This window comes from Pelophylax lessonae, assembly GCF_965119305.1.
Source record: "Pelophylax lessonae genome assembly, chromosome: 4".
Taxonomy (NCBI): Eukaryota; Metazoa; Chordata; class Amphibia; order Anura; family Ranidae; genus Pelophylax; species Pelophylax lessonae.
The window spans coordinates 190,538,858-190,557,925 of NC_138771.1; the positions used below are offsets into that span (position 1 = coordinate 190,538,858).

The window sequence follows — 19,068 nt, forward strand, 5'->3', positions numbered from 1 at the left end:
TTAAGTGGCATATATGTACGGTGTATAGAACCTGCTGCAGCAAAACTGACATTTATAAAGAAAACAAAATAGCATTTAAATAAATTTTCACCTGCTAGCTTTCTTTATTTGGACAAGCTGGAATTTAGACGCTAGGCATGTGGGTGGCAGTGACTGTTTTTTTTTTTTTCGATGCAGCAGCTGTGGCAGAGAAATTTGCCTGCTATACTCTACAGCTGGTGGTGTGTTGCTGGCAGACGTGTTGCAAGGACCTGTGATAACCTTAGCTATACCATCATCCCTGTCAGTGGAGGCTGCTGAGAGGTTATGAGATATAGCAGGGGTAAACATGAAAGGTGAGGAGTGAGGGGGAGAAGAATTTTGTCCCTTGTGTGTGGCTTTCAGGTGCTCTTGACAATGGGTTGAGTGGTGGGAGGTTAAATGCCTTGTTAGGCATGTGGTACCCAAATGCCTGGTGTTTTTGCCACGCTTGATCTGCTTGAGGCAGAGATTGCAAATTGCAACAGTGCGATCGGCTGCACATATGCTAAAAAAGGCTCACACAGCTGAGATGTGGGAAGTTGGCCGGGAGATAACAGCTCCACAATCTGATGGAATAGGGTGGCTGCTCTCTACTCTTCCATAATGGCTGCCTCTGGAGGACATCCTGCCTTGTTGGGGTTGTGCCTCCCCCTCACTTTCCTTCTCTGCTCTATCTGGCACCAAAGTCATATCAGTGCCCTCATCACCATCATCCCCTCCATCCTTATCAATGGAGCCACTGGTGCACTTTAAATTGAGGACTAATGCTGACAGAAATGTAAAAACAAAAAAAAAAATTTTTAAAAAAGGGGAACATCAGTGTCACAGTCAGAAAAACGGCAGCTGACATTTAACAAAAAGAAAAAAGGGGGTTCAGGCAGGGGACAAAAAAACAAAACACGCAGCAACCAAAGAATAAAAAAAAAAGAGTATACAGCACTACATGTTATGTAACGCTGTGTGAAACACTGCACTACACTAACACACTACACTGACACTACACTATACTCACACGATACTGACACACTATACTATACTGACACACTATACTCACACTACACTAACACTCTACACTGACACTACACTATACTCACACGATACTGACACACTATACTATACTGACACACTATACTCACACTACACTAACACTCTACACTGACACTACACTACACTCACATGATACTGACACACTATACTATACTGACACACTATACTCACTCACACTACACTAACACTCTACACTGACACTACACTACACTCACACGATACTGACACACTATACTATACTGACACACTATACTCACACTACACTAACACGCTAAACTGACACTATACTATACTCACACTACACTAACACTCTACACTGACACTACACTATACTCACACGATACTGACGCACTATACTATACTGACACACTATACTCACACTACGCTAACACTCTACACTTATAAGTCACAATAAGCGAACATGCTAACTTGCTAGTAACAAACTGAGCCCTGCTCTATTTATCTGAACTCCAACAACACACTGCAAAAGCTTTCTGTGGGAAGGAACCTTTTTTAGTGTGGGGTAGAACAAATCATCTTCACTTTGTCCAATCAAGGCTCTGACAGTGCTCTGTGCCCTAATTGGCAAAGCCTTGCACTAGACCAGTGGTCGGGTGCAAGGCTTCATCCAATTAGGGCCCTAGAATGCACTGTGCAGTGCATTGTGGGGCGCTCAGCAGGTGAACACTGCAAATTCGGGTGTTCGCCGAACAGTTGACCCAACTCTAGGATCTAATCAGATGGAGACACTGTTTGGGTATTTTGACAGCCACTAGTGAGGATGGATTGGTTTGTCTGTACAGACTCTAGCAGTTCCTTCTTTGTCTATTTCTGTGTTTGGAGCCAGACATTTGCTGTTGTATAGTCTAATCTGACCTTCTGTCTTTCTTCAGTTATCCAGCTATGCAATCCTGCAGCTTGTTAGTCTGCTGCACATGTGCATAGTTACATATAGTTACATAGTTGGTAAGGTTGAATAAAGACACCGGTCCATCCAGTTCAACCGGTGTGGGTGTGGGTGTTTACGTCAGCAATAATTCCCATATCCCTGTATATTGCATTCACTACGATGCCCATCTTTATCTTTTTAATTCTTGCCTGTATTCCTGTTTAAGCTTGTGCAATGACCGCTGCACCTGGTTTTCTGTTTCATGATGGCTCCTTTCCCTTACAGTGTCCTATGGAACCAGCCATGCATGGGACAAGAGTTGTTTCTCTCTACAATATGCACGTCAATAGAAACACACAGCCCTGTAACCTAGAATGGCAGGGCACTCCCTGCTTCTCCCTCCATTCTTCAAATGACTCGACTGACTGAAAACTGCATTGTCCATTGGTAAATATTTTCTGTGGAAACCAGATGTTCAGGGAAGCAGCAGTAAAATCTGTAAATTGCATGTGCTGGGGTAATAATTTTAACAAATAGTTTAGCTTACTGGGAACATGGAATTCATTGTGACCAATGTATTATACCAATGCATTGCACAAACTCTTGGAAGTATATAAATCCTTTATAATAATATCAATACTGAGCTCAATATGCGTCTTGTTAAACAAATCAATATATGACCCCCATGCTACACCCTAAAATATGAACAGTAATGTGACAAGAGCTGCTTACACTAGCATGTGTATAGTAGTGAAGAGCTCAAGATAAGTCTCAAACACATAAAGAAAACAAATAGTGACCTTATCAGTGAGTAATAAACACTTACTATTTATTACTCACTGTTAAAGTGTTACTAAACCTAGGACCCTGCATTCACTATATCTGGTCTCCCATAGTACACAGCACATGGAAATGCAATTATTTTAGTAAATATCAACTGCTAAATACCTTTTTTCATCAGCAGTATATAGCAGTCTTGTGACTTCTATCAGTGTCTGGCTGAGCACTGATTAAAGTTTGTAGGATGAGTTTTTATTCTCCTCTGACTGTCCTATGAAGCTGCATGACCCCTGACTTTCTGTCTGGACAGTGCTGATTGGCCCTGTGCTCTCTAGCAATACACACCAGACTGAGCATGTGCAGAGTGCCCCCAAGGCTCTGTACTATCAGCAGATGGATTGGGGACAGAAAAAAAAAGGGGAGGATCAAACAGCCTTTTTACACAATGCAATTCAAGTTAAAAGTTAAATCCACAGTGAGTATAACAAGCATGCTTTACTGCATATAAAGACTGGTTTTACTGTTATGGGTTTAATAACACTTCAAGGTTACTGATAAGGTCACAATTTGTTTTCTTTATGGGTTTGAGACTTCTATTAAGCACCTCACTATTATACAGTATGTTCATCATGTTAAACAGCTACATTGCAGGATGTTCTCAGAGTCAATAGGCTGGAGCAGGATGTCTCTTCTGTAATAGTAATCCGTCATATTGGCATTTTTCAGAGGCTGCTGGGGCAAGGTCAAATGTAGATTTTTTTTCAAAAGGTAATTAAACTTTAAGAGCATACAAGAAAGCCGGAATAAAGAGGAAGGCAATATAATTTCGCTAGGGGGTTGTGCTGTATAGTGAGTTTTAGTGGAGCAGCAATTTAGATGAAAAGGGCCTTTAATCTAACAATTTAGAGATATTATCTCGACTTTATGTGTTGTAACATTTAGGTGCTCTCATTTCTGCATTTGCCGGAAGGGAAGAAAATGATCTTACATCTGCTGAAGCTATGGCAGTGCCTTACTAGTTTGAATATACATGTAATGCAAACTACTGAGTTCGTTTAGTTTATTAATGTCACATGGTTACTTTTAATGAGCTGAAATGCTTTCGCAATTTGCAGTAAAGCAAAATGACTTAATGCAGAAGTATAAAACAAAAAAACACATTAAAGAGGCACACCAGATATGTAGAAGCAGAAACCACAACACAAAAAGCATGGCCTGCTTTAAATTAGGCTTAGCCAAGCAAAATGATTATTCAGGGAACAAGCAATTGCTCCAGATCCTCCCTCCCTTCTTTAATGATACATGATTGAAATATTTACCACAGTGATGACCTCATGTTTCAGTTACCTCCAGCAGCTGTGATCCCACACAAGATATCCTAAAAAGTTAGGGCTTCTCCAGCTCATGCATACTCGGCCTTGGAGCTACATATCATGCAACCATGAAACATTCGTTTTTCAAGGTATTTTAATTGCAGAAATGCATCTACAATTTTAATAAACCAGTTTCATGTGACTGTAGATTTTAAATTTAAAGTAGAACTAAAGGTAAAACCTTTTTTTTATTTTGGATAGAGTAAGGCAGAGTTTATTTATTTATTTTTTTCAATCTGCCTCCTATTAGGGAGCTTTCCCTTTACTTCCTATCACATAGCCAAAACAGGAAGAGGAAATCCCTCCGAAGTGAGAGAGTCCCTGGTTGTCACCAGCTTTACCAAAACTAGTGTCCTCATTGGAAGACTTCCACTCTTTTCCTGTTCTGGGGACAACCCAAAATATGGGATTATCTTTTCCTGCCACTTGATGATAATGATAAACAGGACAAATAGAGAAGGCGAATTTCCCTAACAGGGGCACAGACAGCAATAGAGACCTGACAGGTCTGCAGAACAGGCTGAGATGTAAACCATCTATGGCCAGCTTAAGGCTGCATTCACACTTGAGCGTAGCGTTTTCGCGCGGTTTTTACAGCGAATTTTACCGTGATTTTCAAGCGTTTTTTTCAGGTGTTGTTGGAGGCAGGCATTGACATCTATCAAAAACGCTGGTAATCAGCTCAAAAAGAAGCTCATGTACTTTTTTCAGCTACAGGCGTTTTGCTTCAGGCGTTAAAACGCTCAGATGTGAACAGGGGCCATTTAAATGAATGGGGTTTTACTTGTTGGGCGTTTTGGAACGGTTTTTTTAGCGTTTTTGAAGCGGAAAAACGCTCAAAAACGCCCAGGTGTGAATGGAGCCTTAGAGAAGTGTACCTAGTCAAGACTGTTCCAGTGCTCTACAGCACATGTAGTGTTGATTTACAAAATGCTGTTCACTTTGTAATAGAGTTTTTACTTTGTAAGGGAATATTTTTTTAACTTACTGAATGTGGCGATAACTTGCTGTGCAAAGGTTACATAATTGTGCAAGAAAAATAAAAACAAAATTTATTTTTGCATGATCTCATGATGGAAATCAGAAGAGCTTCATCTAAATTATTGTAGCAAGGTTTCCAGGCCTGTGGCCTGATGTGGGTCTGCCATTAGAACCGGTACTCTCTCCAGCCCATGTGAGCTGTGGCCCTGGGTGTGATAACTGAAGCAGCGACAACTCCGGCATCTTTGTTTGTGGTTTTTATTTATTTTTTTTTAAAAATTTGTTTTTATTGGTTTGTGGTTTTTATTTGATTTAAAGGGGGTGGGAGAAGGGAATGAGTGGGATACTCCTTGCGGCTCAAACTAATTACACGTGGGACTTTGTTACTGAAAAATGCCTGTTGGCGCTTCCTTGATGCCAGCCGGCGCCAGCCAACGCTCACTGACTCTCAGAACTCTCTGTGTAACCCGAAGAAGTGTTGAATCCATGACTTATAGTCCTGTAGACCCAACACTGAGAGCTGTAGAACTCCTGACACTGCTGTGCTGTGGAAGTCACTAAATACTGCCCCCCGCTTGGTACAGCTTGAGGTAGTATCTTGTAGAACTTTGTGTAACTGTCGCTTCACTGACACTCTCTGTACAATTCTGGGCCCAGACTGCCGGTACTCGGCAACTTCAGGGTCCTCTACCTAGGCACCCCCCTTACAGCTAGCTGACACTGGATCCCAGAACCTCTTCCGGAGTGGTCCCCTCTAACCCCCAGGGGTAATCCTCAGTACGCACTACCTATGTAGGATTTCCTGGGACTGGAACCCTCTCTCTCTGCAGGCTTTTGGCACACCGGATCCCCTCAGCTCAACTCAGCACTCTCTGGATACTCAGGCAACACCCCAAGACATCCACCTTCCTCAGAAAGGAGGAGAGACAGCCGCACTCTCCTTCCTGGGACTCTGCTCCCACCAAAGACAACCTGTCACGCACTTCCCCCAAACTTATACCCACTCCCAGAATCCTTTGCAGCCTAATTTGCCTTCTGGGGTAGTTACAAGCTGGGATGTGTCCCCTGATTGGGCTTCCCACGCTGCCCTATGAGAAACCTCTCACAGGAGCGAGCCAGTGGGGATACTTCTCCCCTCAGCAGGCACATCTGGAAGTCCTGACACCCTATCTAAACAAATCACAGCCCTGCTGTTAGGCAGACAAGGCCCACTGTATATTTTACCTAGCACCTACCTGTAGGGTGCTACATTACTAAGCTAAGGAAACATTCCCTTGCTATGTTAAAATTTCCCTTGCAAAGGGATAAGCCTTTTGCCTTTAGTTAATCAACCCCTTTGCCTTTACATTTTGGCCAATTCTCCCTTATCAAAAATGTCCTGCTGCTAACCAGTTTTACACTTCTTTATCATCTACTGGTCAGTGACAGGACAGTTTTGCATCAGAAAGAACAGAGAAAGCCTCAGCAAACTACTGGCCAATTTAAATCTGCAGGTCTAAGTGGGACTATAAGGCTTCATGTACATGGGACATTTAAAAACCTTTCCTAAATGCTGGAACTTGACAGCTAGTAACCGACGCTTAAAAACATCAGTTTTTCCGTATTTACATGCCATGTTTAGCGGCGTTTGCGTTTAGAAGAGTTTTTACATTGTAAAATGGTCAGAAATGTATCCCCATTGAAAACACCTATAAATGAAATGCTTATAAATGCAAGTTACAGCGTTTAGGTGTGTTTACACGTTGTTACAAGCATTTGGTATTTTAAATGCCAATAAACTTTGGTCTGAATGCATTTTTTTGCTTTCAAATAAATTCCACTAAACTCAGCTGCCTCTAAACAACTTTAAACTTCTCAGTGTACATGGACAGATAAGATAACGTAACATAGAGGAAGAGGACAGTTCAATGGCTGTTGAAAAAAAATGCCCAACTGCTCCTAAACGTCCGTTTATCAGCAGTAGTGTACATGAGGCCTTATTGTTCCCATGGGACCGCAGTCCCGAGGCAAAAACACCCGCAAACATGCATAGAATAAATAACACCGCCAGACTAGATTAATGGATAAAATTGGCCACGTCCTGGTTTATTGGTTTAAACAAATTATTTCGTCATAACAACTTTATTTCACCAAATAGTTTATTAAACCAAAATAACCATACCCAGCCCAGCCACTTAGACTCGAGCTGATTTAGCATTAACCATTTTATTTTCTTAAATCTCCCCTTTGCTTCACACAAAGGGAGCCACCACATAAACTGGCCACCACGGGAAAGCAAGAGAAGGTGGGGGGGGGGGTAGGGCAGGGAGCTCCTTTCTCTCTCTCCTCCCCTGTGACTGGCGAATAGTCCTATCAGACAGCTCCGTAAATAAAATGAGGGTGGTTTCCCGAAGGTTCCAATAGGTCACCTGACCCCAACTGACCAATCCCTTCCTGACTTTCCAGAATTCTCCCTAACCTCCTGACACTGAACAGCCAATCCCCATAGGTTACTGAAAGAACCCTAGTAAAACCTCCCTTTTGCTCGCGCCGTAGCCCCATAAGGCAAAGGGGGGCCTAAAAAAGCTTCTCCCTTAACCTGCCATTCCCTTGCAAAGTAAAAAAGACCCTTGCAAATGTAAAAGCCTATGTTTCTTTAGTAAATCAACCCCATACTGTTGTAGGATTGCTGGATTGATGGTACTTATGGTATCACTAAACAGAGCAGAAGTGAATCGTCACTTTTAATTTCACACGCATTAGCAGACTTTTTTCCCTGTGCAGCATTAGCCAACAAAGAATCACCCTTCTACTGCCATGCACAGTAAAATGGTCGATAACTCCAACAAGAAATGTTGTTTATAGGATTTCCGTTTAGCAGCAGGCTGTAGGCGATTTTATGCTCACTGATGACTCCAAACTCGTTTCACACTTAATTTGTCAAAATTTGTAGACAGCTGCATCCTTTATTTAATCCCTTTGTCACATGACCCACTGAGTCACTGATGCCTAAAAATTGTAAATAACAAAAAAATGATTATTAGACTCTTTGTGGGGTTTATTAGGTTTCCTAATGAGAGAACGCTTCTCTGCAGTCTATAGCAGAGAAATGACTTCAGAGTGAAAGAAAAGATTTGCAGAAAGCATTAAGCCTCCCCTTTCACTATCCAGTAAGCCTGAGCTGTTTATAAGCATGACACTGCCTTGGAATGTAGCCAGTGCCTATAGTGCTGTGCCTAAGGAGAGTGTAAGCAGCTGCAGACTTGTAATTTAAAACCGCTCAAATTTCCTGAAGGTCCAGCACTAGTTGGATGCACAATGAGAGCAAGACACAGCTTCTCCCTCCAAGGATTCCCTTTCTGTCTGCATGAAAAAGAAAGGCAAAGGACTAACCTGAGTGCAGCCAGAGAGATCTAAGTAGATGATCTTGTGACATCCCTTTCCAGATCCCAGGTACTGTAAGCCTTTGTCTGTAAATTTTCGGCTGTAGGCTAAGCTCAGATACTGGAGATTGAGCAGGTATCTAGAGAGAAGAATACAGAATTGAGATAGATGTATTAGTATAAAGAAAAGGGGAGTATAAACATCAATCTGCAGGAACCATTTTATTACTGCATATTCGGCAGCTTTCTTGACGCTAATTTAAGATGCGATTAAATAGAGTCAACTTTACTTTAAAAAATGAACACAGATTTTACGTATTTTCTCTTTTTTGTTATATTATATGAGGCTTTTGCATTTTGTTAATCTCAGTGTTTATAAGACTATGGATGAATAGTATTTTTCTGTACCTTTATTCTTTCAGCCTCAAGCACACATAAGATTTTCCTTTTTCTTATAACCCCAATAAAACATTTGTAATAAAAAAAAAATGAAGAAAGCTAATTCTTACTTTTTAAAATGTTCCTTTAAAGTTTAACTTTTCACAGTAAGTTTAGGTAAGCAGGAGGCAGCACACAGATGTATGCATCATTTTAACAGTTTGCTTGGGAAAACCATACAACTTAGTAATGAGTTTTGAAACAGTTAGTATGCCTAAATCTCAACTTTAAATAACCCACCAAGAAGTTTCTTTACAAGCTCCTTCTGTGCCAGGGGAGCCAGCCCTTGGTGAGCCAAACACAAAGCCCCACCAATACACCTCAATTCACAATGTATGACTCAACCTACACAGGCTCTGCACAGTTTTTAAAGGAACATTAACACAATTAAACAATCGAGTACCCAACAATTCATCATGTTCTATTACCTAAACTACTGCTAATCTCTCCACTTTATTGCATGCTGGTTTATGTATAATGTATCTGTATATACTAAATCAGCTCTGGGTTCCTGTAACAACCCACAATGTGATTTACATATGTGCTACTTACCATTGCATGCTTGCAACATATTGATATTTTATATTGTATTTCACTTCTGTATTGTTTCTTCGAGCATGCTTGAGTAACTTGCAAATCGGTTGCTGTATGAGCCGACATGACTGAAGTATATATAGGATAATACAACACTGCCACCAAATGGAATTATGTGCAGCATTGTAATACAGAGTAGTTGGATAAGTAGCTAAGGAGGATCGTACATAAGAACGAGTAGTTGGATAAGTAGCTAAGGAGGATCGTACATAAGAACGAGTAGTTGGATAAGTAGCTAAGGAGGATCGTACATAAGAACGAGTAGTTGGATAAGTAGCTAAGGAGGATCGTACATGAGAACAATTAATGTATTCATACAGGAAAGCTATGGAGAACTTTAACGAGAGAGCACTTTATAAAAACATTCAGCTAGCAGTGCCATAACAACACCCATAGGCTAGACATTTCAATGAAACTTTCAAATGACTTGACTATTTTATTAACATGAGCTACATATCCTGTTCAGTAGACTTTACTGTTATCTTTGGCATACTATACCTTTTGAAATGGTAGTGCTCCTGCACATTGGAACATTTTTATATTTATATAAAGTCTACATCAGCTGGTGGGCAGAAGTTGTTACAATGTAGCCAATTATTAAGAAGCCTTAGACTACGCTGGAAGCAAGTCAATTTGGACTAAATCTAAAACTACAGGTAAATAAGCCATTTATATTACACATTGGATGAATAGTTATTCAATATAGTTATTCAATTCAGTGATTTAAGTAGCCACAGCATCCTCAAAAAATAAAATAATCAGAAGCTCTGTGGAACACTGGATGAACCAATTTTGCAACATTAAATTATGATAATAGGAGTCCCTACATTTTTTAAACAAAGGGTCAGTTCACCTTTTGTCAGACTGGTGGGGGCTGGACTGTGGCCAACAGGGGTAAGAAGTGTCCCAGCTTCAAAGGTCAGTAGAAGAAAGGGATCATGCACATGGCACCATCTAGCAGTAAAGCGTATATTTCAGGGTATTTCCCTGCCAGGGACCCTACAGGTGAGAAGTCAATGGCTGTACCCAGCTATATGCCTGTATATACAAGTACTTACTGTATCTAAATGTGTACTTTCATATAGACGTATACCTTTGGATGCAATTTGTTGCACCTAGAGTTGTACACCCATATGCAAAACATATGTTTATGCAGGTATGTGTGTATACACATGTATAGCTGGATATAGCAACATACCCAGGACCTATGGGCTCCCTGGCTGGGAGATACAGCAGAATTTATGCTATACAGCCAGATATGCCCATGTACACCTGAGCCAGTGGTCAGTGGGAGTAAAAAATGTCCTTTGCCACACATTATGCAAAATCCTATGCACTATTATCATCCTGGACCCCGTAAAAGCACTTCAAAATAAACGCTGTCCTGACAATACTGAGACACAATTGAAAGTGATTGTAAAGTCTCGTTTTTTATTTTTAAAAATAACAAACATGTTATATTTACCTCCTCTGTGCAGTTAGTTTTGCACAGGGCAGCCCAGTTCCTCCTTTTCTTGGGTCCCTCGTTGCTGCTCCTAGCCCCTCCCTCCTGTCGAGTGCCCCCACAGCAAGCAGCTTGTTATGGGGGCACCCGAGCTGAGCTGCAGTTCTGTGTGTCCATTCAGATACAGAGCTGCTGTTCGGCCCCGCCCCCTCTCTTCTGATTGGCTAACTGACTTAGATTTACAGCCATGAGAGCCAATGGTGCTGCGGCTGTGTCTCACCAATCAGGAGAGAGAGTCCTGGACGGCCGAGTGACTCGTGGACATTGCTGGATAGAGATGGACTCAGGTAAATATTAGGGGTGCTGGGGTGGCTGCTGCACACAGAAGGTTTTTAATCTTAATGCATAGAATGCATTTAAAAAAAAAAAACCTGACTTTACAACTCCTTTAAACTTTTATTACATTTCACAACAGCTACTAAGCAAACTATAGCTAAGGCCTGGAAAATGGCTAGATTTTGTCTGAAGCCCCGTACACGTGGGCTGAATATCAGGTGGTAATAGAAACAGGCCGGCACTCGGCCAGTGTGAACAGAAGCTGGTCATACTAATGTGTTCTGGTGGGGGGGGGTCTCCCCGCTGTCAGAACACAACACAACAGCGCAGCGGAGAGATCCTGTACTAACATCGGATTGTTGGTACAAGATCTCCACCCAAGCTCTTCAGTTTTTTTTTCATTCAGCCCGCTGGGTTGAACTAAAATAAACTGATAGTGTGTACTAGGCTTTACTGAAACCAAAAATCTAATTTTTCAAGCCATGATAAATGAAAAAAATCAAGGCCATTCTACGAGGCAGGTTCCCATATACTGTATACAAAAGTATGGCAGCTTAGGATATATAAATATCTCCCACCAAGCTTTGACTCGTCTCTTCTAGAACCATCACAAACAGGTAACTAACACTAGCCTCATCAGTATCCAACCACTAAACCACAGTGGCAGTGGATGATTCATTTAAAAAGCAGTAATATAGCCAAACTGCATCCATACCACAGCATTAATAGAAAAAGCTACTGCACATAAAGTGCCCTCAAAAAGTATTCACACCCCTTTAAATTTTCCACATTTTGTCATGTTACAACCAAAAACATAAATGTATTTTATTGGGATTTTATGTAAAAGACCAACATGGCACATTTGAAGTGAAGTGAAAGGAAAATAGTAAATGGATTTCAGAATTTTTTTACAAATAAATATCTAAAAAGCGTGGCATGCATTTATATTCAGCCCCCTTTACTCTGATACCCCTAACTAAAATTTAGTGTCCATCTGTGTGTAATTTAATCTCAGTGTAAATACAGCTCTTCTGTGAAGCCCTCAGAGGTTTGTTAGAGAACCTTAGTGAACAAACAGCATCATGAAGGCAAAGGAACACACCAGACAGGTTAGGGATAAAGTTGTGGAGAAGTTTAAAGCCCGGTTAAGTTTGAAAAAAAATATCCCACGCTTTGAACATCTCACGGAACACTGTTCAATTCATCATCTGAAAATGGAAAGAGTATGGCACAACTGCAAACATACCAAGACATGGCCGTCCACCTAAACTGACAGGCTGGGCAAGGAGAGCATTATTTAGAGAAGCAGTCAAGAGGCCCATGGTAACTCTGGAGGAGCTGCAGAGATCCACAGTTCAGGTGGGAGAATCTGTCCACAGGACAACTATTAATTGTGCACTCCACAAATCTGGCCTTTAAGGAAGAGTGTGAAGAAGAAAGCCATAAGAAGTCCCGTTTGCAGTTTGCAAGAAGCCATGTGGAGGACACAGCAAATATGTGGCAAAAGGTGCTTTGGTCAAAAATTGAACTTTTTGGTCTAAAAGCAAAACGCTATGTGTGGCAGAAAACTAACATTGCACATCGCCCAGAACACAACACACCATCCCCACCATGAAACATTGTGGTGGCAGCATCATGTTGTGGGGATGCTTTTCTTTCGCAGGGACAGGGAAGGTGGTCAGAGGTGATGGAGAGTTGGATGGAGCCAAATACAGGACAATTTTAGAAGAAAACCTGTTAGAGTCTGCTAAAGACTTGAGACTGGGGAGGAGGTTCACCTTCCAGCAGGACCACGGCCCTAAACATACAGCCAGAGCTACAATGGAAGGGTTTAGATCAAAGCATATTCATGTGTTAGAATGACCCAGTCAAAGCCCAGACCTAAATCCAATTGAGAATCTGTGTCAAGACTTGAAAATTGCTGTTCACCGACACTCTCAATACAATCAGACAGAGCTTGAGCTATTTTCCAAAGAAGAATGGACAAAAATTTCACTCTCTAGATGTGCAAAGCTGGCAGAGACATACCCAAAAAGACTTGCAGCTGTAATTGCAGCAAAAGGTGCTTCTACAAAGTATTGACTCAAGGAAGAGGAATACAAATGCACACTACACTTTTCAGATATTTATTTGTAAAAAATTTTGAAAACCATTTACCATTTTCTTTCCACTTCCCAATAAAATACATTTACGTTGATGAAATGTGGAAAATTTCAAGGGATATGAATACTTTTTCAAGGCACTGGAGCATAGCAGCATGCTTTACAAATGAGCATGAAGTCCAAAGCTGGTTGAGCAAAATAAAAAATGAATAAGAGTAAAGCCCCTTACACACAGGGTGGACTCCGCTGGAGTCCGCCTGTTCAGCGGAGAATCTGTCCGCTGATCCCTGCTGAGCAGGCAGATGGCTGGTCCATGTCCGCTCCACTTATGCAGAAAGAGTACAAACACAGCGCGCTTTCCTCTATAGGCAGTCAGATGTAAAAAAAAAACGCCTGTCCATTTACACCTGACTGCCATCTGATTCGCCAGATGGATAGGGAACAGATCCCCATCAGATAGATCCCCCCAACTGATAGGCTGACCTGATCAGTCTACCCGTGTGACAGGGCCAGAAGGAAAAAAAGACAACAAGCTCCTCTTGTTCTTCCATCCAGGGGCTGATTAATTAGGTGGTGGGTGGTAACTGTAAATCTGTCACTGTCCTGTATCTTATCGTGTGTGCTCTTAGGCAGAACATTTATTTTTAAAAGAAATGAAAAGTTCTTGGACGGTCGCCCTCCAGTGGCAACTGGTGCATAATCATAGCTGATTGCTAGGTGTGAAACGCGTCAGTGCTGCTGTCTTTTGTGTCTATTGAAACTGTATAGATTGTATGCTTCAATAAAGACGTTGCCATTGAAGTGCGGATGTCCAAGAACTTTTAATTTCTTTACCTGAATTGCAGTGCCAGCACCTGCATAAATGGGGAAGCGTGAGTTGGAGGACACATACCTTGAGCGGTAATTATTTTCATTTATTTTTAAAAGTTTTTAATTGAAAAAAGGTTTGCCTTAAATAGAATAGCAAGGTGGGGGTGAGTACTCTGCAAAGAACAGGAGCATGTGCAACATGCTGAAGTCTAGGATACATGCTTAGTTCATCCAAAGCACCAAGGCCTCATGTACACCGGACATTTGGCCACCTTTCCAGTACCGTTTTGGCAGAATAAAGCTTGATTCTTAGAAATGCATTATTGGATAATAATTTATTCTGACCATTGAAGTTTATTAATGTTCACGTTTTTTCCGCTGCTGCTCCTGGAAATGCTGGCTGTTGAGTTATTTTTTCTGCCTCTAAATGCCCTTGTCTCTAAATGTCTTTAAACTCCTAAGTGTGCGTGGAGACACAGGCTAACATGCAGAGGCGTTTAGAGGTAGAAAAGAAAATGCCAGATGACCCTAAAATCATCCAGCGTGCATGAGGCCTAAATGCTACAAGTTTATACCTGTTCTGCAATAATACAATAGTAGCATTTATACCATCTAACATAGAGCTGCAGCCATAATCTTATGTTTTACATACATTTTGAAGATATTTTAAATAAAAGAAAATCGCTATCTAAAGTTATATTCAGGACTTCTTATAGACCATAAGGAGAGGTCAAGATGGTCACCATGATAGGATGCATTGGGATGCTAGTTGGCATTACTGCTATGGAAGAATTTGTTACCAAACCTACCTGGACATGACTCGTAAAGTAGCATTTGTTATTTCAGTATGTGATAAATTGAGATAAAGTAAAGCAGGGCATCCTTCAATGATGGCTTTCATTGCTTCATCCTGGACAACAAAAAGCAAAACCGTGTTTATATAATACTAGTATCAGCATTGGTGTTTTTAGACTATTTGGTGCTCATTGGTCTCAAACTGGGAATATTTGGCACACATTTCTAACAAGCATTCTCTAATATCTGTGGAACCTAAGGGTGCATTGTGAAGAAAGGTCAAATACGTTTCAGTGATAAGTAACTTTACTGCAAACTAAATTGCGCCATTTGCCTTCCCTTTCCTCCTCCATTTCCAAAGGTCTTTTCTTACAGAATGCAAGGAGTTTTGTGAATGGACAAGGGGAGATCATGCCATTCATCCATCATTCTCTCACCTTGTCCATTCACAGAATGCCTTGCATAGAGAATATAAAAAAGAGGGGCTTCTATAGCCCCACTTTTCTATGGGATGGTGGAAGGGAGCAGTTAAGAGAATTTGATAATGTTAATTTCAGCCATTTTCTGTGCCATATTCACTGAGGGATTGAACTTTTGACTCCTAGTTTACCCCTATCTCCCTTTCCTGCTCAAAAAATACCACCTTTTTTGAGTATCCAGGCAGTTCTGGGCTGGTATCTGGGCAAATTTTCTGCTTACCTCTATCCAAGGACGAATGGGGTGTATTCCCGCTTTTTTATCCCGCCTAAAGAGCCCGTCAGAACATGTTTTATGGGCTATTTATACAGTAGCCTGAGGTCAGTTAACTCAATCTTTTGGAATCTCTCATCCCAAGTGTTTCCCTCCCTCCCTTTGGTTTGTCGCGGCCACAATTATTATGTGGTTAGGTCACCTCTGCTTATGCAGAGGGGGACGGTGTTGTTATATATTTGTTGGATGATATTTGTTTATTAAGATTTTATTTATGTTCAACCCGAGTTGTTTATGACTGGATTGTGGTTTTTAATGTATTTATATTTGGTGATTTATTTATTGTTGTTAAAAAAATATATTAATACCAGTAATAAACGGCCGCGGCCTTTTTTAATTCCAAACCAGCTGTCTGTTGTGTATTTTAATTTTAAATAGATTATATTTTTTAAGATATAGCATGCATACTCCTTCCTGCCATTCCATAACATAATTGCTGGAATACAATATCACCAAAAGAAAACTTTGTTTGTACTTTATCTAATCTTAGGTATTTACAAAGTTGTCCCTGGATAAATAGGCTCTTAGCAGAAATGTAAAAATTGCTCTGGTCCAGGGGTGAGTGCTGAAGCAGTTAGGGTTGTAAACAACTAAAGTGGTCATATACAAACTTTAACCGGTTGCCGACCGCCGCATACTGCGGCGGTCAGCCCCGGCCAGGCAGAGTGACGTAGGGGTACGTCACTCGCCTGTCACTGACTTGTGAGCCAATTGCGGGCGGGCGGGCGCGCGCCCCAGCCCCAGCTCGTTCACTGACAAGTCAGTGCGTGTGACCGGCGGACTCGATCGTCCGCCGGTCACTCACGATCGCTCCGGTGAAGGGAGAAAGTCAGGCGGCTTATGTAAAGAAGCTGCCTGTCATTCTCCCTGGTGTAAAAATGAAGATCAGACGGTTCTACTATGTAGGACCGTTGATATTTGTTTTTACACCAATAGCCATGTCCCTTTACAGTTAGAATCACGCCCCTAGGACACACTTAACCCCTCCCTCTCCAATACAGTTAACCCCTTCCCTGCCAGTGTCATTTTTGCAGTAACAGTGCATATGTATAGCACTGATTACTGCAGTAATGTCACTGATAACCCCAAAAGTGTCAAAAATGTCAGTCAAGGGTCCGATCTGTCCGCCGCAATGTCGCAGTACCGCAAAAAAAACGCAGATCGCCGCCATTACTCGTTAAAAAAAAAAAACACCAAAAATGACAAAAATCTTTCCCTTTGTTGGTAAACGCGATAACTTTTGCGCAAACCAATCAAAATACGCTTTTTGCGATTTTTTTTACCAAACATATGTAGCATAAAACAAATTGGCCGAAAATGTTAAAAAATTAGGATTTTTACATTTTTTTGGGGGAATTTCATATAAAAAATGTGAAAAATATTGTTATTTTTGCAAAATTGACGCTCTTTTTTTGTTTATAGCGCATGATAAAAAAATCGCACAGGTGATCAAATACCACCAAAAGAAAGCTCTGTTTGTGGGAAAAAAAGGACGTCAAATTTGTTTAGGTACAGCGTCGCATGACCGCGCAATGGTCCGTTAAAGTCACGCAGTAAAAAAAATCGCAAAATACCCCCTGGTCTTTTAGCAGCCAAATCCTCCGGGGCTTAAGTGGTTAAAACTAGTTATGTTCCCAGTCTTTTTTAGGGATGAGCTCAGTAGGGTTCAAACATGAGTCTGAACTTCCCTGAGCTATCCCACCAGAAAGCTGTCAAAGCCTGAGAGACAGTCGTAGGCAGTGTAGGCATCCCTCCCCTGCAGCTGCATGTATGTATGTATATATGGGGTTTGTATACGTGCGGCTATGGGGCAGGGAAAACCTCTGCCACCTATGATTGGCTGTTGGCTTTGACAGCGAACACAGCTGAGCTCATCACTGGTCATTTTCACCCTAGGTAAGTAGCGATGTAGGTAGGTATACATTGCTGCCTTTACAACAACGATGGAGGGTGGGCTGGATGGGTGTTGTTACAAGTATCAACAAACCTACGTGGCACAGCATGCTTTAGGCAGGTTTACAAAGATTCTGCATTGCAAAATGTTCATAATGTATACCTGCCAGATGCAAACAAACTGATTAGTATGAACCCCAATCTAAACTATTCCTTTATTAAGAACTAGTGGTATCACGAGGAATCACACACTAATGGCACTTTTCCACTGCAAGTACCGGCTCGGCCCTGCTTGGCCCGGTATGCTTTTCCACTGATGGTACCGCATGGTACGGTGTTGGAACGGTTCAGTACAGTACGGTATGGTTTGCTTTTCCACTAAAGTAGTACTAAAGTTAAGTGGGTGGGATAACAACGGGGTGGGTGGGATTCTCTGACCAATCAGTGGCTAGTAGTGACTGCATGCGAAGGATTGTGGGATATGGTACCGGGTATGGTACCTCTTGGAACCACAATCGAGGTGGTACTGTTTTTGAGAGCCGTACCGTTCGGTTCCATGCAGTGGAAAAGCGCCACCGTACTGTACCGAACCGTTCCTACACCATACCATGCGGTACCAGCAGTGGAAAAGCACAAAAGCGAGCCGAACCGTTCGGTTCCATCCAGTGGAAAAGCGCCATTAAATCTCTACACCACAGCAATCTGTTTTCCACTATGAGTATCTATGCTTTAAGTACAATTCTAAAATAAAATACAATCATTTATTTAACAAGACTACTTTATCCTGCATGAAGGGAGGGTCAGTGTTTTTTTTTTTTCACAGAAATAAATGAATCCACATGGCTCTGGCTGCAGAATAGATGTTACATCTGAATTTGATTATTTCATTTTCAAATCTGCAAGCTGCTTTAAATAGTACTGAAATAAGTCACTTACATTTAGATTTGGGCACTCCGACAAATTTAGATCCTGCAGGTTTTTACATTCCCCTGGAAAAGAATTATACATTTTTTTTTCAGCAAATGTATGTTTATATCCCATTCTTAAAATATTTCTAATACTTATGTTTTAGTGAATATTCCAAAAGTTAAAGTGTCAACTTATCTTATTTGCTCCCTATTGTTATGGGGTGGATCACTTTTCCAAAAAAAAAAAAGCTGCCTATGCAGGTATGGTGCACATGTAAATAAATATAAACTATGCAGCTCTGACTAAAGCTGGAAATGTCCTTGTTATAGGTGTGGACCATTTACTGTAAATACCTCCCAAAACCTAGCCAAAAATCTCCCAGGGATAGCATTTTTCTGTCCTACCTTGTTTCTAGGATGTTGCTAAGACACTTCCAGCCAATACTGCTACCCCCATCATCAGAGGAGCTGGCTCTCTAACCCCCCCCCCCCCACGTGTGGTCTACTATTTACTTCTTTGCAAAGCTACTGTGACAGGGGAAAGA

General features: G+C 41.3%; 2 protein-coding genes across 2 annotated transcripts in view; one reads left to right on the top strand and one right to left on the bottom strand.

Moving 5' to 3' along the window:
* Window positions 1–19,068, bottom strand: part of FBXL13 (F-box and leucine rich repeat protein 13) — a 307,351-nt gene that overhangs the window by 163,358 nt on the left and 124,925 nt on the right. The window contains exons 10-12 of the mRNA XM_082255154.1: window positions 18,552–18,604; window positions 14,987–15,087; window positions 8,464–8,593 (exon numbers count right to left, since the gene is read on the bottom strand). Coding sequence (XP_082111280.1) covers window positions 8,464–8,593; window positions 14,987–15,087; window positions 18,552–18,604 — 284 coding nt within the window. The remainder of the gene's footprint in view (window positions 1–8,463; window positions 8,594–14,986; window positions 15,088–18,551; window positions 18,605–19,068) is intronic.
* LRRC17 (leucine rich repeat containing 17) overlaps window positions 8,395–19,068 on the top strand; it is a 46,011-nt gene continuing 35,337 nt past the window's right edge. The window contains exon 1 of the mRNA XM_082255160.1: window positions 8,395–8,523. The gene's annotated coding sequence lies outside the window, so the exon portion shown is untranslated. The remainder of the gene's footprint in view (window positions 8,524–19,068) is intronic.